The sequence below is a fragment of the Thamnophis sirtalis genome, unplaced genomic scaffold, assembly GCF_051295495.1.
Source record: "Thamnophis sirtalis isolate CommonGarterSnake01/CBP01778 unplaced genomic scaffold, rThaSir2_p1.2 scaffold_2, whole genome shotgun sequence".
Lineage (NCBI taxonomy): Eukaryota > Metazoa > Chordata > Lepidosauria > Squamata > Natricidae > Thamnophis > Thamnophis sirtalis.
The window spans coordinates 4,551,105-4,572,189 of record NW_028261382.1 but is presented as its reverse complement, the minus strand read 5'-3'; the positions used below and the strand labels follow the sequence as shown (position 1 = coordinate 4,572,189).

The following is a 21,085-nucleotide window of genomic DNA, read 5'->3' as shown; positions in this document are numbered from 1 at the left end:
ATTCTTTTCTAGAAGCCCAAGGTCATCTTTTGTCTCCGCACCTCTGCACCTGACCGGAACCAGCTGGGCGGAGATACCAGCGTGGAAGAAGAAGATTGGACCATGTGATGGATTTGTGGGTGTGGGGACAAGATCATGAACTTTCAACTGGGTGGGAATCCTAGGTAACTCCCAGAATTGGGATTCCACAGATGTGCCAAGATGTCCGACATATTAAATTGGAACTTTAAGGATCGTTTTGCCTTGGACTCTGATTTAATTCTGCATGATACTTGGAACGCTGACAGTACGAATGTGTAAGCAAAATTTCTTTGCTTTTTCTTTTTTAACAGGGCCACCACATGTGGTGGTTTGTGCCTGGTGCTTGTTTACGTTTCCAACGGGTCAACAAACATTCCCAACGTGTAGCAACATGTCCCCAAAGTGTTGGAAAGGGAAACAAAACACAGAGCCAAAGAGGCAGCCAGGTCCTCGCGGAAGGAAGAGTCGGGCTGGAAACCTACCCTCAAATCCACACCGTGTGTTGATTTAGTCTCTCCAGATGTTTTCAAAGGAAGGCTTGCTTTTCGTTACATTGCTAACTCGGATCGATCGAGGAAGCGTAGACTTCGTAAAACGGGGATTTGTTCAAGCTGAAAGGGAGAGACCTAAGAAATGGAACTGGATAGAGACGATGAAAATTTCCAAGACAGAGTAAACCAGGGATGGCGAATCCTTTCGGCGGCAATTGGCCAAACCGCAAGGCACATCCACGTGTGCTGGAGTGCTGGAAACCCAAAAAACCAGCTGGCCGGCATGCACGCATGTGCTGGCCAGCTGATCTTTGAGCTTCCAGCATGCAGCTGATCTTTGTGTGCGCCAGAGCACTAGAATTCGGAAGACCAGCAGGCTAGTTTTTGCTTCGTTTTTGGTCATTTCTGGTGCCATTTTCAGGCCGTTTTTCGCTGCTCCGGCGGCCACAAAAGCCGGCTGGCGATGGCGCAGGTGCCCAAAGAAAGGGCTCCACAATGCCATAGGTTTGCCATCACGGGAGTAAGCCATCTTGGCTTCTATCTCGATAAACACAGCCTTCCTGGGAATGTGAAACAAAGCCCATGTTTAGCCAGGTTTCCAGCTGCCGGGGTTATTGCTGTGGCTTTTGAGAGAGAGAGAAAGAAAGAGGAGGAATGACGGATGACGAAGCCGGCAATCCACTTCTGGATTGCCGCAGGGAGAATCGCCTGCAGTCAGGAATGGGGTTTTAAACGCTCAGGGCTCACACCTCCCCTAGAGGGGAAGACCTCTTCCCTCCGGTGCTCCGATGCGGCTAGAAAAATCATGATCACCACAAGAACGTCGAAAAACACCACCGTACACAGTTTCACCAAAAAAAAAAAAAAAAGAGGGAGAAATGAGCACACACGCACACGCACACACACAGGCACAACAGCACAACACAACTGTCCTGCAGGGCAATGCGTTCCTTCTCCGGAGGAGGAGGAGGAAGAAGAAGAAGAGGAGGGGAAAGAAGACACCGCAGGAGGCCCAAGGATGGGGACCCAGGAAGAGGAAGAAGAATCAAATGCAGAGATTTTTCTCCCGGACAACGTCTCTCCCGCCATCTGGCCGCCTCCCTCTTCCCCTCCCCAACCGCGGCAACAAGATGATGGAATTCATCCCTTGGAAACTACACAAGATACCCGCACCCACAACGCACGGCCTTCTTCGTTCCTTCCTTGCCCACCTAAAGCCAACGTCTTCTGGGATCGCCTCGGACCGGGGTGGGTTGGGGTGGGGTGTGTGTGTGCGTTTCCTGACTCCTCACATGTCGCTTGGCGTAGTTGTAGTTAGGGGTGGCCGAATACTGCTTGCGGTGCTGCATCATGGCCGTTGTTTGCGGCGCCCACGGCCACGTTTTGTGCCGCCTGCTGGACCTGAGGGTTTTTTCCAGGCCCGGTGGTCCACTCCTCCTGAGCTTTGCTGAATGCTGCCGCCGGCTCCCTCGGTAAAATTTGTGCACCTGCGGAGGAAGAAGAGGAGAAAGAAGAAGATACATCAGGCTGCCTCTGCAGCACGAAGAGTAGAGTAGAGTCGGAATGGGAATGGGAATGGGGTTAGGAATAGAAATAGAATAGATATTAGGATTAGGAATAGGATAGAATGAATAGGAATAGGAATAGGAATAGGAATAGGAATAGAATAGAATAGAATAGAATAGAATAGAATAGAATAGAGAGGAGAGAAGGGAAGGGAAGCAGAGAAGAGAAAAAAGGAGAAGTGAAGAGAGGAAAAGAGAAGAGGAAAAAAGGAGAATGGAGAGAGAGAAAAAGGGAGAAGAGAGAAAAGAAGAAAGAAGAGAAAAAAGGAGAGGGGAGGAGAAGAGAAGGAAGGAAGAGAAAAAGGAGAAGTGAAGAGAAAAAAGGAGATGAAGAGAAGGAGAAGAGGAAAAAGGGAGACTGGAGAGGAGAAGAGAAGGAAAGAGAAGAGAAAAAGGAGAAGTGAAGAGAGGGGAAGGGAAGAGAAGATAAAAAAGGAGAGGGGAAGGGAAGGGAAGTATTGGAGGTCTTCTAGTCCAAACCCCTGCTCAAGCAGGAGACCCTGGCCTACACCATTTCAGACAAATGCCTCTCCAGTCTCTTCTTAAGAACCTCTAGTGATGAACCATCCACAGTTGTTCAATTAGTTTAATTGTCTTCACTGTTAGGAAGTTTCTTCTTCATTCAGGTTGTTTCTCTCCTTGATTAGTTTCCATCCATAGCTTCTTGCCCTGCCTTCCAGTCCTTTGGAGAAATAGCTTGACCCCCTTCCTCCTCTCTGTGGCAGCCCCTCAAATATTGGAAGATATTTCCTGTCCTGTCACCCCTGGTCCTTCTTTTCTCTAGACTAGCCAAACCCAGATCCTGCAACCGTAGCAGCTAATCAGCCCCCAGCTTTGTTGCACCATAAAAGGACTTCATAGTCGGAGTGCATTTGTGGATGTTTGAATGGTTGGCTGTCTCGTTATTGGAAACAGGAAGGCCTGCATGGCAACTATGAAGATTTAAAACCAGGTGCGAGGGTTTCAGAGGGCGTGAGACAATGCCATAACCCTCCTAAAAATTGGAACTTCATCGCTAAGTGAGGGGATTGTTAAGCAAGCCGTCACTTGACCACTCCTGATTTTGTGAGGAGCAGCTGCGTCCAGTACCTGACGCACGGATGTGCAAAAGGCAGAGGAGAGGAGAGCAGTGGAAATCTATGGGCCGGCCCTTGGGAAGGAAGAGCCACCGCTACTAGCGAAGCCCCACCCTAGCTCTGGGGATAAAAGGGATCAGAGATGAATAGATGTGGCAGACAACTATTCATCTCCCTCAGGGGTGGGATTCAAATAATTTAACAACCGGCTCTCTGCCCTAATGATTTCTTCCAACAGCCAGTTCACCAAACTGCTCAGAAAGTTACCAACCGGTTCTCCCGAAGTAGTGCGAACCGGCTGAATCCCACCACTGATCTCCCTGCTGGACAAACTTGTTAGCCTGCGAGATAAATCTTTTGCCCGGGGTGCCGACATTCCTAGATCTGACTGCAGTAAGGTCTTGCCAGAATGGTGCTCCTAATAAGTGACTTTTGAAACTTGGCTTGAGACTCATGAATCAATTAGGGGATCTTTCAGAAACCCAACAAAGGGATTTTTGAGTTCACCTCAGAGGGTTCGTCGCCTTTGAGGAGCTGGGTGAGAATATTATCCTTCTTGTGGATCACTCGCTTCTTCAAAAAGTATAAAAGTGGATAAATCAGTTCTCTTACCATACTGAGAGCAATGAAGGAGAAGACCGACATGGCTGTGAAGAGAACGGTAGGGATGAGCATCACGACAGCCGAGCCCACGTTGGTCCCAAAGAAAGAGATCGCTGCAATCCAGCCACTGAAGCGAAAGAAAAGTGGGGGGGGGAAATGCATTTTAGAGAATTTGGGGACCTTCCCCCCCCATCGTTCAAAGGTGGTATATTCCGTCTGGGTTCTGTTTAAGCATCCTGAGATGCTCAAGGCCTTATCGAAATGAAGGAAATTTCAAAGCAGGCGAAAGAAACGATGCTCCTTTAAAATCCAAGATTTTAGGTGTTCCTTACAAAGATTTCTTTTTTAAAAAAAAAAATCCTGCCTTTATTATTTTTATAAATAACTATAAAGGCAGAAAATCTCCCTAATGCTGCTTCCTCCTCCTATTTTCCCCCTAACGACAGTCCTGCGAGGTGGGTTGGGCTGAGAGAGAGGAGGACTGGCCCAAAGTCACCCAGTTGGCTTTCAGGTGTAAGGCAGGACTAGAACTCCAAGCCTCCTGGTGATTGGGCCAAAAATCACCCAGCCGGCTTTTAATTTCTAAACAGGACTAGTACTCCTAGCCTCCTAGTTACTGACCCGAAGTCACCCAGCTGGCTTTCAGGTGTAAGGCAGGACTAGAACTCCCAGCCTCCTGATGATTGGCCTAAAAATCACCCAGCCGGCTTTTAATTTCTAAACAGGACTAGTACTCCCAGCCTCCTAGTTACTGACCCGAAGTCACCCAGCTGGCTTTCAGGTGTAAGGCAGGACTAGAACTCCAAGCCTCCTGATGATTGGGCCAAAAATCACCCAGCTGGCTTTTAATTCCTAAGTGGGACTAGAACTCCCAGCCTCCTGGTTGCTGACTCGAAGTCACCCAGGTGGCTTTCGGGTGTAAGGCAGGACTAGAACTCCCAGCCTCCTGATGATTGGCCTAAAAATCACCCAGATGGCTTTTAATTCCTAAGCGGGACTAGAACTCCCAGCCTCCTGGTTACTGACCCGAAGTCACCCAGGTGGCTTTCGGGTGTAAGGCAGGACTAGAACTCCCAGCCTCCTGGTGATTGGCCTAAAAATCACCCAGCCAGCTTGAATTCCTAAGACAGGACTAGAACTCCCAGCCTCCTGGTTACTAACCCCAAGTCACCCAGATGGCTTTCGGGTGTAAGGCAGCACTAGAACTCCCAGCCTCCTGGTGATTGGGCCAAAGTCACCCAGTCAGCTTTCATTGGTTAGGCAGGACTAGAACTCCCAGCCTCCCGGTTTCTAGCCTGGTGCCTTCACCCTAGATCACCAGCCTTGCAAATAAAAAATAAAAACACAAAAAAACTGGCATCGTTTTACCAAACCCATCTGAAAGTTTTCTGCCCACCTTTTCCAACCAGGAATCTGCAGCCTGTGCTGGATCCTAAATGCCCACGAATGCTGCTAACCTCCTGCCCTCCCACCCTACCCCTCCACCCGGAAGGGTGAAATGAGCGAACCCACGAAGGAGCCACCATCGCCCGCTTACCAAACTCCCCAGCCGGGGATGCCGACGGCTTGAATGATGCTGATCACCAGCTGCGCCATGAAGGTGAAAAAGAAAGCCATGAAGCTGAAGGAGCTGTCAGTCCTGCAGAAAAACAGAAGGGACCGTCTACTCAAACCCCAGCAGCTTCCAGAGGAAGAGACTTCAACTCCCAGGATTCCCGGAGAGGCAGAGACACTTGCTGGTTGCAGACATCCAGTAGAGATTTGTTTATTGGTGTTGTTGTTATATATTTTGTTCATTAAACACGAAACTCAGTCAAACGAACATTCAAAAATGCATACAAATACCAGTGACTGGTGCTAATGGTTGATACAGTTTGCAGCCAGCATCCTAGGTATCAACCAAGAACCTTCTTAAGATGTATCAATGTATCTTCTTCTTCTTCTTCTTCTTCTTCTTCTTCTTCTTCTTCTTCTTCTTCTTCTTCTTCTTCTTTTTCTCCTCCTCCTCCTCCTCCTCCTCCTCCTCCTCCTCCTCTTCCTCCACCTTCATATTAATTATTATACTTTATTCATGAAACATGAAACTCAGCCAACTGAACATTTAAAAATGCATCACAAATACCAGTGACTGGTGCTAATGGTTGATACGGTTTGCTGCCAGCGTCCTAGGTATCAACCAAGGACCTTCTTAAAATATACGATGTTCCGAGTAGCACAGTTTTTTTGCAGTTCCGCTGGTGTTATTGCAGGAAGCTGCAATTTCTCGATGTGTTCTATAAAATTCTTGGACATGGTACCAAGTGCCCTGATGACAATGGGTATCACTAGTTTTTTTATTATTATTATTATTCTTTATTCATTGAACATGAAACTCAGCCAATGAGCATTCAAAAATGTTTTTGTTGTTTGTGTTGTTGTTGTTGTTGTGATTCCTTTATTCATTAAACATGAAACTCGGTCAACTGAACATTTAAAGATGCATCGCAAATACCATTGACTGGTGCTAATGGTTGATATGGGTTGCTGCCAGCGTCCTAGGTATCAACCAAGGACCTTCTTAAATGTACGATGTTCTGAGTAGCGCAGTTTTTTGCAGTTCCGCTGGTGTTATTTATTGCAGGAAGCTGCAATTTGGTTGATGTATCTTATAAAAATTCTAGGGCATGGTACCAAGTGCCCTGATGACAATGGGTATCACTGTTTACATGCTCCATTATTATTATTATTATTATTATTATTATACAATTGTATCACAGCGGCCAGTTGTTTTGCCGGATTTGGCATTGGTTACTAGTCGGGCCCCACCCAGGGGCCTAGACGTCGTAACGTATTTTCGTAATATGCGTGCAGATCCAAGCAGTGCGGCTTTTTGCATTTGACTGATGGTGATTTTGTCAATTTTTAACTGTTTTCAAATGTATTCCAGTGCTTTTGGAATAGCACCCAGTGTGCCGATTACCACTGGAATTACCACTGCTGGTTTGTGCCATAGTCGTTGAATTTCGATTTTTAAGTCCTGGTATCTTGCGATTTTTTCATGTTCCTTCTCGGCGACCCTGCTATCACCTGGTATTGCAATGTCTATGATTGTAACCTTGTTTTTCTCAACCAGTGTGATGTCTGGTGTATTATGCGCCAGTATTTTGTCCGTTTGTATACGGAATCCCACAAGATCTTGACCATCTGATTTTCGGTGACTTTTTCAGGCTGATGTTCCCACCAGTTTGTTGCTGTTTTAATATTATAATTTTTGCACAAATTCCAATGGATCATTTGTGCTACTGAATTGTGCCGCAATTTATAATCAGTCTGTGCGATTTTTTTACAGCAGCTGAGTATGTGATCAACAGTTTCATCAGCTTCGTTGCAAAGTCTGCATTTGGCATCATCAGAGGATTTTTCGATTTGGCCTTAATGGCATTTGTGCGGATAGCTTGTTCTTGCGCAGCCAGGATTAGTGACTCTGTTTCTTTCTTTAATGTACCTGTTGTTAACCATAACCAAGTTTGTTCACTGTCCACTTTATCTTTTATTTTTTCCAGAAATTGCCATGCAGTGCTTTGTTCTGCCAACTCTCCATTCTTGATTTTATCACATCTTTTCTGTATTCTTGTTTTGTCTGTTGGCCTTCAGTAGATTTTTGTTCTTTACTTCGATTAATAGAATGTTCTTGACTTTCTTTTAAATAATCAGCCAGTGCATGTTTTTCTTCTTCAACTGTTTGCTTCACTTGTAATAATCCTCTGCCACCTGATTTTCGGGGCAGGTACAGTCTATCAGTATCACCACGTGGATGTAAACTGTAGTGCATTGTCATTAGTTTCCTGGTTTTTCGGTCCAAAAGGTCCAAATCAGCTTGTGTCCAGTTAACTATGCCAGCTGTGTATCTTATAACTGGTATTGCCCAGGTATTTATGGCTTTGATTGTATTTCCACCATTCAATTTAGATTTCAAATTTTCCTAACTCTGTTGGTGTACTCTCGCCTGACAATAGTTTTTACTTCTCCATGCTTGATGTTATCCAACTGCAGAATGCCTAAGTATTTGTAGGCTTCATTTTCTTTGCATTTAATTAGTTGGCCATTGGGGCATTTCAATTCCCTCACATGCAGTGATTTTGGGCATTTCAATTCCACTCACATGCAGTGATTTTGCCCTTTTTTATGGAGTACAGTGGCGCATTTTTCCATGCCAAACTGCATTGAAATATCAGTGCTGAATACTCGGACTGTGTTTGTCAATGATTGGATTTCTATTTCTGACTTTCCATAGAGTTTCAAATCATCCATATATAGTAAATGCGAAATTTTTTCAGCTTCTTGACTGTTTGGTAGCCTAATTTCATTTTTTTTTAAATTACTGATTATTATTATTATTATTATTACAATTATTATTTCTCTACCCCCTTGCAAGGCAGAGAGGTTGCTCAAACCAGCCACCTTTTCCTAAGCCGACGTTCTCCCCAAGTAGCAGGGCTCTTAAACAAATGCCAAGGACGATTTAACAAGCTCTGTGACCTTAATTAGTTGTTTAGATCTCTTAGGTCAGCTTCCAACTCCTGCCTGAAACTGACCAGGCCGTAATCAGTTTCTTACCAAAAGCTTTTGTTGCCAGGCTGCAGTCAGTTTTGTGGTCCATGCACACCCATAAATGGATTTTTTAAAAAAATAATAATTACAGTTTATCATTGCTGTGTTGTGAGTGGGGACTAGCCCAGATAATGACTAAGAGAAAGGAGGAGCTTCTGGGGGGAGGGGAGCAGATGCATCATGCAGGAAAAAAGAAGGGAGGAAGGGAAGGGAAGACCCCGCCCTATCACTTACTTGAAAGCTTTGTAAATTGGCCTTAAACCAGCACACGTAGGAGCAGGGTGTAAAGAGAATAAGCCAAAAGGATTGCCAGTCCAAAGTTAACGGCTCCACCGCCTCCAATCAGCCATGCAAGGCAACCGATCAGATTGACAGCCAAGGTGATGCTATTCACTGCAGACAGAATTGTACAGAGAGAGAGAGAGAAGAGGAGAGGAGGAAAGAGAGAAAGAGGGAGAAAGTGAGAGAGAGAAGAGAAAGAGACAGAAACACAGAGAGAGGGAGGAAGAGAGAGAAAGTGAGAGAGAGAGAGAAAGAGGGAGAAAATAGAGAGGAGAAAGAAAGTGAGAGAGAGAGAAGAGAGGAGAGAAGAGAGAGAGAGGAAGTGTGTTTGAGACAGACAAAATAAGAGAGAGAGTGAGAGAGAGAAGAGAGAGGAGGAAGAGAGAGAAAGAGAGAGGGAAGAGGAAAGAGAGACAGAGAGAGAGGAGCGAATGGAGGAAGAGAGAATGTGAGAGGGAGAAAGAGGGAGAAAAGAGAGAGAGAAGAGAAAAAGAGAGAAGAGAGAAAGTGAGTGAGAGAGAGGAGAAAGTGAGTGAGAGAGAGAGAGAGAAAAGAGAGAGAGGGAAAGAGAGAGGAGAGGGAGAAAGAGAGGAGAGAAGAGAGAGAGAAAGAGAGGAGAGGGGAAGTGTGTTTGAGAGAGACAAAATGAGAGAGAGAGAAGAGAGAGAGAAAGTGAGAGAGAGAGGAGAGAAAGAAAGTGAGTGAGAGAGAAAGTAGAGAGCGAAAGAGAAGAGAGAGAGAGAGATAAAAAAACAAGAAAGATGGGGAGAAAGCGAGAAGGAGCAAAGAGCAGATCACACAGTGGGAGATCACAGAGCTTCACCAAAGATCCCAGTGGGGCCGCATTCAGAAACTGGATGGAGGATCCTTTCCCATTTCTAAGCTACAGAAGTAGTCCTCGACTTACGACCATGACTAACCTCCAAAAATTTAGATTGCTAAGTGAAACATTCATTAAGTGAGTTTTATGACCTTTCTTGCCACATTGGTTAATTGAATCACTGCAGTTCTTCAGCTAGTAACCCAGTTGTTAAGTTGAATCTGGCTTCCCCATTGACTCTGCTTGTCAGAGGGGTCACAAAAGGGGAATCATGTTACCCCCCCACCCACCCCCGGACACTGCAACCATCATAAATACGAGCCAGTTGCCAGGAGTGCGAATTCTGCTGGCCCTGGAGATGTTGCAACGGTCGTAAGTGTGAAAAAACGGTCATCGCTTGCTTTTTCAGTGCCGTCGCAACTTCGACTAAATGAACTGTTGTAAGTCAGGGACTTACCCGTACAGTCGTTAAGTCGTGACGGTTCTTAAGCGGGTCCCCACCTGATTTTACAACCTCATTTTTGTTGTGGTCATTATGCGAGCACAGTGGTCATAAACGGAACACGGTGGTCCTTAAGCGAACTCATTGTTCCCTAAGGGAGGGCTTTATTTTCAGGAAGGACTTATTTTCAGGGGAGGGCTTATTATTTTTGAGGTGCAGGAGGCGGTGAGCATGGTTGCCTCATGGCTGCTGCTGTGTTGCAATATTTTATAGGGAGGCTTATTTTAGCGCATGAGCTCAAAAGCTCAATTGGGCTTATTATCCGAGGTCGTCTTATTTTTTGAGGAAACAGGGTACAATACAATATAATAGCAGAGTTGGAAGGGACCTTGGAGGTCTTCTAGTCCAACCTAGGCAGGAAAGCCTATACCGTTTCAGACAAATGGCTATCCAACATCGTCTTAAAGACTTCCAGTTTTGGGGAATTCACAACTTCTGGGGGGCAAGTTGTTCACTGATTAATTGTTCTAACTGTCAGGAAATTCCTCCTTAGTTCTAAGTTGCTTCTCTCCTTGATGAGTTTCCACCCATTGCTTCTTTTTCTACCCTCGGGTGCTTTGGAGAATAGCTTGACTCCCTCTTCTTTGTGGCAACCCCTGAGATACTGGAACACTGCTATCATGTCTCTCCTAGTCCTTCTTTTCATTAAAGTAGACATATATATAGGGTATATATATATATATATGTATATAAGTTTCAGTTAGACGAATACAGTATATTCTCTATTTTTTCCCTACACTTTTGTTGGGTTAATTTATTGCCCGTCCCACCCGCAGACCCTCAACTCACACATCCAGAGGTAGTAAAGACGCTTGACTGTGGTTCTGTGGAGTGGGGGAATTTCCTCGTCGAAATCCTGGTAAAAACATGGTTTCAGGGGAATGATCTGGGCAGAGGGGGAAATTGTTCACTCTTTCTGCAAGAAAGCCAAAAGTCATTTTTTTTGGGGGTGGATGAGGTTGCCTCTTCCCAAAGCAAGAGAGGATCCTGACCATGTAAGGCTCCAAATAGCATGCGAAAGTAAATCAGAGTCCGATGCAAAGTATTGCTCAAACTTCCAATTGATGAAGAGAGCCATGTTGGCACATCTGGGAAAACCCAAATCTGAAAGCTCCCTGGTTTTCCCCACCCAGTTGAAAGTTCAAGATCTTGCCCCCCACGCCCACAAGTCCATCCCATGGTCCAATCTTCCACTGCCACGCTGGCAGTTCCTCCCATCCTGATCAGGCGCAGAGGTGCAGAGACAGAGGATGACCTTGGCTTTCTAGAAAGAACGTTGTTATGGCTACTTATCATCTAACTCCTTACAATCCTCCCCTCCCATTTTCCCACCATAGAAAATGCATAGTAGAATAATAGAAAGCGTGGCAGGCCAAAGAGCCAAATGAAAAGATGGCTGCGGGCCTGACAGAGCAGTTATCTAAGACTGCCATAGAGGTATTCCTCCACTTATGACCATGTCCGAGCTCAAAATGTCCGTTGCTGAGTAAGGCATTGGTTTAATCATGTGAAATAAAGCCTTGACGTTCCCAAATTTTGCTCAAAAGCATCAGTCCTTCACACAGCGTTTGCCTTAATTGTTTTTAGATTTCTTTTAAAATCCTTCTTTTATTATTTTTTATAAATAACTCCGGGCAGCAGACAGACAAGCAACCCTCCTTCCTCTTCCTTATTTCCCCATAACGTTACAAGATTACCGTACAAGGACATTTATCATTCACTTACCTCCCATGGTGTTTCCTTGTCTTGAAAGTTATTGCGTAGAAGAATTCTCAGCTCACCACCAAAGCTGAAGTAGAAACAAAAGGGTGGATAGTGTCGTTATAACATTGGGCCACTAGAGGGCACTAGTTCTGTTTGCACCCCCTGAATATTTTTATGGTCTCTTAGAGAAAGAAGGCCTGGTAAGAAGACCACACCTGGAATACTTAGATCGCACAGATTAGGCCTCCTCCGAGTTCCATCCGCCAGTCAGTGTCGACTGGCAACTACACGGAGGAGAGCCTTTTCAGTAGTAGCTCCGACCCTTTGGAACGATCTCCCCGTGGAGATTCGTACCCTCACCACCGTCCAGACCTTCCGCACAGCCCTCAAGACCTGGCTATCCCGTCAGGCCTGGGGATAAAGATCGTAATCCGTCCCCACCCGAATGATGAATGTTGTGTACTATTTTTTACTTATGTATTGTTTTATGTCTTACTGTCTTGTACTCCCCTCCCTATATATTGTAAGCCGCCCTGAGTCCCCTCAGGGAAAAGGGTGGCCTATAAATAATAAAACCATAAACCATAAACCATACTGCATCCAGTTTTGGTCACCCCGTTACAAAAAAGATGTTGAGATTTTGGGGGAAAGTGCAGAGAAGAGCAGCTAAGACGATTAAAGGACTGGAGACTAAAACATGTGAAGAACGGTTGCGGGAATTGGGTATGGCTAGTCGAGAGAAAGGAAGGACTAGGGGGGACATGATAGCAGCATTCCAGTATTTGAGGGGCTGCCAGAAAGAAGAAGGGAGGTCAACCTATTCTCCAAACCATCAGACGGCCGGACGAGAAGCAATGGATGGAAACTAATCAAGGGAGAGAAGCAATCTGGAATTAAGGAGAAACTTCATAACAGTGAGGACAATTAATCATTGGAACAGCTTGCCACCCACAGGTTTTGGGTGTGCTTCATCACTGGAGGCTTTTAAGAAGACATTGGACATTGTCTCAAATTGTATAGGGTCTCCTGCTTGAGCAGGGGGTTCGACTAGAAGACCTCCAAGGTCCCTTCCCAGCTCTATTCCGATTGATCTTGGTTAGACAAAGCCATTGGACGGATGGCAACCTGCTGTATTATTGCAACCCGCTGAATTAACCTATTGCAGTTCTCCGGTGCCATATTGTGGTGGTTTTATTATGGTTTTAATTTTATATTTTATCTTACATATTCTATTGTCCACATGCAACTCCGAGAGAAGGACAGATTCTCCGCCAAGGTTTTAAATGTAGATTTGGGGGGATTAGATCACACAACTTGAGTCACAGCTCATCACAGTGGAGGAAATGGGTTATGTCTCTGAGTAAAGCTATTCCAGGCCTTTGGTGAGTCTGCTTATCCCAACTCTGGATTAGGCCGTAAGATGGTCAGCGCAGATCAGAAGTGGCCTATTTCAAGATTCATTCTCTCTCTCTCGCCCTCCCTCTCTCTCTCCTTCCCTCCCTCACTCCTTTCTATCCCTTTCTCTGTCCCTTTCCCTCCCTCCCTCTGTCCCTCCCTCTCTCTCTGCCCTCTTCTCTCCCTCTCTCCCTCTCCCTCCCTCTCCCTCCCTCCTCCTCTTTCTATCCCTTTCTCTGTCCCTCTTTCCCTCCCTCCCTCTGTCCCTCTGTTCCTCCCTCTCTCTCTGCCCCTCTTTCTCCCCCCTCTCTCTCCCTCTCTCCCTCCCTCTCTCTGACTCTCTCTCCCTCCCTCTCTCCCCTCCCTCTCTCTCTCACTCTCCCTCCTTCCCTCTCTCTCTATCCCTCCCCCTCTCTCTCCCTCTCTCCCTCCCTCTATATGCCTCCCTCTCTCTCACCCTCCCTCCTTCCCTCTCTCTCTATCCCTCCCCCTCTCTCTCCCTCTCTCCCTCCCTCTATATCCCTCCCTCTCTCTGTCCCTCTCTCTCTCCCTCCCTCCCTCTCTCTTTCTATCCCTTTCTCTGTCCCTTTCCCTCCATCCCTCCCTCCCTCTCTCTCTGCCCCTCTTTCTCTCCCTCCCTCTCTCGCTCTCCCTCCCTTCCTCCCTCTCTCTTTCTATCCCTTTCTCTGTCCCTCTTTCCCTCCATCCCTCTGTCCCTCCCTCACTCTCTGCCCCTCTTTCTCCCCCCCTCTCCCTCACTCCTTCCCTCTATATCCCTCCCTCCCTCTCTCTGTCTCTCTCTCCTCCCTCCCTCTCTCCCTCCCCTCTCTCTCACCCTCCCTCCTTCCCTCTCTCTCTATCCCCTCCCCCTCTCTCCCTCTCCCCCTCCCTCTATATCCCTCCCTCTCTGTCCCTCTCTCTCCCTCCCTCCCTCTCTCTCCCTCCCTCCCTCTCTCTCCCTCCCTCTCTCACCCTCCCTCTTTCCCTCGCTCTCTATCCCTTCTTCTTTCTCTCCTTCTCTCTTCCTCCCTTCCTCTTGTCCCCCCTCTCTTTCTCTCTCTCCCTGTCCCTCTCTCTCTCCTGCCCTCTCTCTCTGACCCTCTCTCCTACATTGCAAAAATATTTTCTTTATTTATTTTTTCACTTCTCCTGAGGCCAGTTGTTTCATTGACATAAGCCTGAAGTCTCCAGCGATGACGTGAATGAACTAACCCAAGGAGATCTTGACCCCTTCTGAAGGAAAAGAGGCAAGAGAGTTGGAGCCAATGAACCAACCTCCAGCCCCACCACCAGCCTGATCAGTGGTAACACTGGGAGCTGTAGAATTCTGGGAGTCGAAAGTCCACCCGTCTTAAAAGAGACCAAGGTTGAGAAATGCTGGCTCAGAACAAGGTGTGATCCCAGTTAATGTGCTTGTCTATTAGCAGCTCAAGCAAACCCTGGGAACTGTGGCTTATTTCAAATCAAACTTTGGCTACAGTCCTAAATCGTGGCTTATTTAACGCTCCCTTTTTACAAACCTGTAGTCCTTTCATTTGGTTATGGAGTCAGGGCAACTGGCTTGGAGATACTCCGTGGCTTAGGATCATTTCTTAAACTGAGCCAAAGGCAGTTTAGGCGGCAACTTCCCCCCCCCCCCAAACGGGATCCTGTCACCATGGTTAATTTTCAACTATGTTCTGCACACTGTTTTGAAGGTCAGAGTCCCTATTCCCCTGGAGAACATCTAACAGGAGAGTCTCTGCACTTTTAAAACACCGTGCAATAATACAGGAGCACACAAACAGATACAGATACAAACTCAAAGTAAACGGCTCCAAATTCGATTGCAGAAAATACGACTTCAGCAACAGAGTGGGCAACGCCTGGAATGCTTTACCTGACTCTGTGGTTTCTTCCCCACAAAACTTTAACCTTAGACTGTCTATTGTTGACCTCAACCCATTCCTAAGAGGTCCGTAAAGGAGGCGTGCATAAGCGCACCAGCGTGCCCACCGTCCCTGTCCTACTGGCCCCAATTATTTGTACCCATCTCCTGTGTTCTTATTCATGTTTATTCTTATTCCTGTTATCCTGTACATGAATGACAAACTCTTTCTCTATAGATAGATAGAGAGAGATAGAGATAGATAGATAGATAGATATAGATAGATAGATAATAGATAGATAGATAGATAGATAGATAGATAGATAGATAGATAGATAGATGGATGATGGATGAATGGATGGATGGATAGATAGATAGATAGATAGATAGATAGATAGATGACAGATAGATGACAGATAGATGATAGATAGATAGATAGATAGATGATAGATAGATAGATTAGATGATTGATAGATAGATAAATAGATAGATGATAGATAGATAGATAGATAGATAGATAGACAGATGATAGATAGATAGATAGATGATAGATAGATAGATAGATAGATAGATAGATAGATAGATAGATAGATAGATGATAGCTAGCTAGCTAGATGATAGATAGATGATAGATAGATAGATTAGATGATTGATAGATAAATAGATAGATAGATAGATGATAGATAGATAGATAGATAGACAGATGATAGATAGATTAGATGATAGATAGATAGATAGATAGATAGATAGATAGATGATAGATAGATAGATAGATAGACAGATGATAGATAGCTAGATAGCTAGCTAGCTAAGCTAGCTAGCTAGATAGCTAGCTAGCTAGATAGATAGAGATAGATAGACAGACAGACAGACAGATAATTTATGCCCATTCTTCTATTTGAGAAAGGCCTTTTCACCAACACTCTAAATTTAAATGCACACATCACAGAATTAGAATTACACCCCAAACGTTTACTAAATGCAGGTGATAAAATACATCATTGCCTCTGAGTAAAAGGCCAATGTCAGCCAAGAGTGGAGATCAACAGTACCTCCTGGCTTGGTGCCCAATTTTACTCAAGCGTCCAAGGTGGGTTTGTGAGCATCCTAGGTCAGGGGTCTCCAACCTTGGCAACTTTAAAGATCTGTGGACTTCAACTCCCAGAATTCCTCCACCAACTTCGCTGGTTCGCTGGCTTGAGGAATTCTGGGAGTTGAAGTCCACAAGCCTTAAAGTTGCCAAGGTTGGAGACCTCTACCCTAGGTGTAACCAGGCCTCCCTGGAGGAAATTAATTGATCCTTGGCTCTCTTCCGGCAGAGCCCACTTAACCCCGATTGGGGGGGGGGCGTCTTTAGCAAGACGTGAGATCCTGGTGCTTTTTTCTTCTTCATTTAAGCATCTTTGCATCCTCCAGCGGGGAAAATGGCAGAGAAGGAAGAGAGAAAGAGTGAGATCTTCCCTTAATCCCGCTAGCTAGCCAAATCTTCTGCTTGCTGGCCTCTGACGCTTCTGAATAAACCAATGAATGAATGACCTTAGATCCTATCAGGGCCAAGAACTGCAGAGAGGAGGAGGAGGAGGAGGAGGAGGGAGCCCTCATCAACAATTTGCGATTGTCGAGGAAGACAATCCCAGGTTTCCTAGGGAAGATGAGCCGATCTGCCGATCCGCTGAGCCACTGGATCACTTCTGCTGGGGAGGGGGGGGAGGCTGCGGGGAGGGTGGGGGTGAAAGAGGGAGGGAAAGACCCCATTCCAAAGGACGCTTCTTCCAAAGGCCTCTCTCCCCCAGCAAAACCACCAAAGGCTCCGCGATCCTCCCATCCTCCCCAGCCGCCTCCCACTCCCCAATGCGGAGGAGGGTCGCTCTTCCTTGCCCTCCCCCCCCCCCGCTCCTCCAGCCGGCCTTATAAAAGACTCACCGCCGATGCAAAGCTCTTGGGGGCCCCTCCCGGATCCCGGTCTTCGCAGCCCTGTCCCGTCGGCCCGCCCGCCGGCGCCCGCCCGCTACTGCAGCGCCGTGGCTCTCGCGAGGATCGGCCGTTTTGTTTCCCCGCGCCGGCGGGCGGCTGTCTCCGGCGGCGGGGCGAGCGCAGGCGGAGCGGAGCGGAGCGGCGCTATCGTCGCTGTCCAGGGTGCTGACGCGCTCGGGAGGGTCGGAGGGGAGGGGCTTGCCGGGGGAAAGAGGCGGGGCTTGTGGGTCTGTTTACCGGATTTCCAATAACAAGGACAGGATAGCAATAGCAATAGCAATAGCAGTAGACTTATATACCGCTTCATAGGGCTTTCAGCCCTCTCTAAGCGGTTTACAGAGAGTCAGCATATTGCCCCCAACAATCTGGGTCCTCATTTTACCCACCTCGGAAGGATGGAAGGCTGAGTCAACCCTGAGCCGGTGGGATTTGAACCACTGAACTGCTGATCTAGCAGTAGCCTGCAGTGCTGCATTTAACCACTGCGCCACCTCGGCTCAGGAGCAGGGTTGGGGGGGTTGAAGGAGGGGGGGGGGTCTTCAAGTAGTAAGTGTGAGGCGGGGAGGGGGAATAAACTATCTATTTCCCACCCTCCTGATTTTCCCCTGCAAGAGCTTGAAGTCTTGGCTCTGCCAGTTGGCTTAGGTCCCTAATGGGGGGAATGTCACCCCGGAGGTAAGCTATGCGATTTTGGGGTGAACACCCATTCCAATGGTGTGGGAGTATGGAAGGATTTCCAGTGGTGGGTGGGGGATTGTACACGATAGGTACCCTTAGGACGACTCAGGCGACTCTGAGGAGGCAAATGAACTTCCAAGGGGCCTCAACGGCTCTCCAAAAGGATGCAAATGACCAGCTGTCTGTAAGGAGTATAAAATCCGTAGATTCCCCACCATCCAGTCAGAGCTGAAGAAGCTTCTTGGATGAGAAGCGAAACATCTTCAAAAGAAAAACAAAGTCCGGTTGCCTCCTGAAGACGCACCTTTGGAACACACCTGAGGTGCTTGGTTGACTGCTCCCTCCAAGAAAGAAAGAAAGAAAGAAAGAAAGAAAGAAAGAAAGAAAGAAAGAAAGAAAGAAAGAAAGAAAGAAAGAAAGAAAGAAAGAAAGAAAGAAAGAAAGAAAGAAGAAAGAAAGAAAGAAAGAAAGAAGAAAGAGAAAGAAAGAAAGAAAGAAAGAAAGAAGAAAGAGAAAGAAAGAAAGAAAGAGACTGACAGACAGAAAGAATAGTGAGATAGATAGATAGATAGATGATAGATAGATACATAGATACATAGATTCATAGATTCATAGATAGACAGATAAACAGACAGACAGACAGATAGGTAGATGATGGATGGATGGATGGATGGATGGATGGATAGATAGATAGATAGATAGATAGATATAGATAGGCAGACAGATAGACAGATAGACAGACAGACAGGTAGATGATAGATAGATAGATAGATAGATAGATAGATAGATAGATAGATAGATACATACATACATACATACATACATACATACATACATACATACATACATACATACATAGATACATAGATTCATAGATAGACAGATAAACAGACAGACAGACAGATAGGTAGATGATGGATGGATGGATGGATGGATGGATGGATGGATAGATAGATAGATAGATAGATAGATAGATAGATAGAGATAGGCAGACAGATAGACAGATAGACAGACAGACAGACAGACAGACGTATAAATTATAGATATGTTTATTGTACTGTCATAAGCAGCCCAGAGTCGCCTGGTGAAGATCTCCTTGTGACCACTAGGTGGCAGACGTTACTTTCTGCATTCACTTTCTTACTCTGCATTAGCTACTCAAAATTATTGATTCAAGAGGGAGAACATGTAGTCCTCGGCTTAGGACGACAATGGGGCCAGAATTTCCATGGCTAAGCCAGGCGATGGGTTGCACTCATTTTCACAACCCTTTTTTTTTTGCCACCGTTGTTAAGCGAATCACACAATCGTAAGCCAATCCAGGTGTCCCCCCATGGACTGGATGGAAACTAGCGGGGAAAATTGGAAAATGGGGATCACGTGGAAACCCCACCCCCACCCCCACCCCCACCCCCGGATGCTGCAACCATCACCAATACATGCTAGTTGCCAAACGCTTGAATTTTGATCGTGTGAAACGGTTATGAGTCACTTTTTAAAGTGCCGTTACAACTTCGGTCACTTTTAACAGATAGTTGGAAGTCAAGGAGTTGCCTGTATACCTTATGATGGATGCACGTGTTGTATGAACCTTCCCCAACTTAGAACCTTTCCGGTATTGGGATTCTCTCCTCCCACCACCACAGAAATGGCATGGACTCCACAATTGATAGGGCTTTCGTTTACGAACAGTTGGAGAAAAAGGATGCCGCACTAGGAGGAGACTCTATGGTGGGGGAACCGGGCTTCTGGTCAGCAGAGGAAAAAGGACCCCGTGCTAGGAGGAGACTCTATGGTCGTGCAGGAGGAACCAGACTTCCGGTCAGCTCCAGAATTGAATAGGGGGCCTCCGGTTAGGACCTTTGAGTGTTTAAGGTTGCTGACCCCTGGTATAGGGCTTCCTGTTTGAGCAGGGAGTTGGACTAGAAGACCTCTGAGGTCCCTTCCAACTCTGTTGTTCTGTTATTCTGCACAAGAGGGCTTCCAACTGCACCATCTGGGACTCAGCAAGAGCCTATTCAACCGCCTCTCCGCTGCAATGCAACCTTACACAGAGGCCCAAGAGTTGATGCCAGGCACAGATAGAAAGGCAGGAAGTGCCCGGTGTCTGTATCGGATGCTCCAACTTTCCATTTTGCCCTGATAAAGGACAGGAGGGATGGCGGGAAACTGGGAGGTTCCAGGGGATCTGGTTACAGTATACTGCTCTTTTTGGTCTAGGTTTTCAACTGATAATATCTCATCTTGAGTCTTGCATGCATCTTAATTATTATAGCCGGCATGACTCAACGCCGAAAGGCGCAGGGAACGCTGTTCCCTTCCCACCAAAGGTGGTCCCTATTTTTCTATTTGCATTTTTTTTTACGTGCTTTCAAACTGCTAGGTTGGCAGAAGCTGGGACAAGTAAAGCCCTATGTGGCCTAGGACCCGGATACCTGCGAGACCGTCTTCTGCCACATACCTCCCTTAGTCCAATAAGGTCGCACAGGATGGGCCTTCTCCGGGTGCCTTCAGCGGGACAATGCCGGCTGGCGACACCTCGGAGCAGGGCCTTCTCTGTTGCCGCTCCGGCCCTATGGAATGAGCTACCCTCAGAGATCCGGGCCCTACCCACTCTCATGGCCTTCTGTAAAGCTATTAAAACCTGGCTTTTCCGACAGGCCTGGGGCTGTTGACCTCTGGATTGAGGTCCAGCCCCCCTTTGATTGGGTGCATGTTGTGTTTTCTTCTTAATCTTGTTGTATCTTATTGTTTTAATCCTTTTTTTTTAACATTTTTCATTTCTGTAAGCCGCCCGGAGTCCTCCGGGATTGGGCAGCCTATAAATTCAATAAATGAAATGAAGTAAAGGGAGCTCACTCCGCGGCACTAGGGATTCGAACTGCCGAACTGCCGGACTTTCTGATTGACAAGCTCAGAGTCTTTAGCCACTGAGCCACCTTTTGTTTCTTTGTTGTTGTTCGTTCGGTTTCTCCTTTAGGGAAACACAATATTCTGCCTTTTAAAATATTTCCCAAAAAACATTTCATCCTTTTTAGAGAGGGGTGAGTGCTAACTTTCTACAGTGCCATCCAGCTTTTGCATTTTCTTTTCAAGCAAAGCTAGGCCGGGCCAGGATGGAAGCTGTTGGATAGCCTGCTCACTGAACCATTGAACCCCCCAAAAAATATTTCCCCTCCATCCTCCATTTTAATCCCCTTTTCCCCCGTTTTCTCCAGCCTCTCCTCCTTTAAACCAATCGAGCAATTCTCTCAATTTCCTTTACTCCTCTGTCTGCCAGTTTGCCTTGCCCCAAATCCATCCCATTCCCCAATCTTCTCTAAGGGGTTTATTTTATTTTATTTGTGTTTGAGCTCATTTCAGCCTCTCTCTCTCTCTCTCTCTCTTTTTTTTAATGCCTACCATCTCGGATAAGGGAGCCCCGGCTGTTGTCCTCCATCCAATAAGCTGACAGAGTAATGAATGGCTTTGGATGGCAATTAGAGGATGGAGATGCTAATAATGAAATTCATTTACA

The 21,085-nt window shown here is 46.4% G+C and overlaps 1 protein-coding gene across 1 annotated transcript; it reads right to left on the bottom strand.

The window, feature by feature from the left end:
• Nucleotides 1–1,013: 1,013 nt before the first annotated feature.
• On the bottom strand, nt 1,014–14,643 carry SCAMP5 (secretory carrier membrane protein 5). Its single transcript, XM_087704061.1, is given in 8 exon segments — nt 1,014–1,867; nt 1,869–1,973; nt 1,976–1,999; nt 3,766–3,883; nt 5,294–5,395; nt 10,740–10,866; nt 11,676–11,739; nt 14,570–14,643. Coding segments are annotated over 7 exon segments (627 nt in total). The 5' UTR covers nt 11,683–11,739; nt 14,570–14,643; the 3' UTR covers nt 1,014–1,723.
• Nucleotides 14,644–21,085: the final 6,442 nt, after the last annotated feature.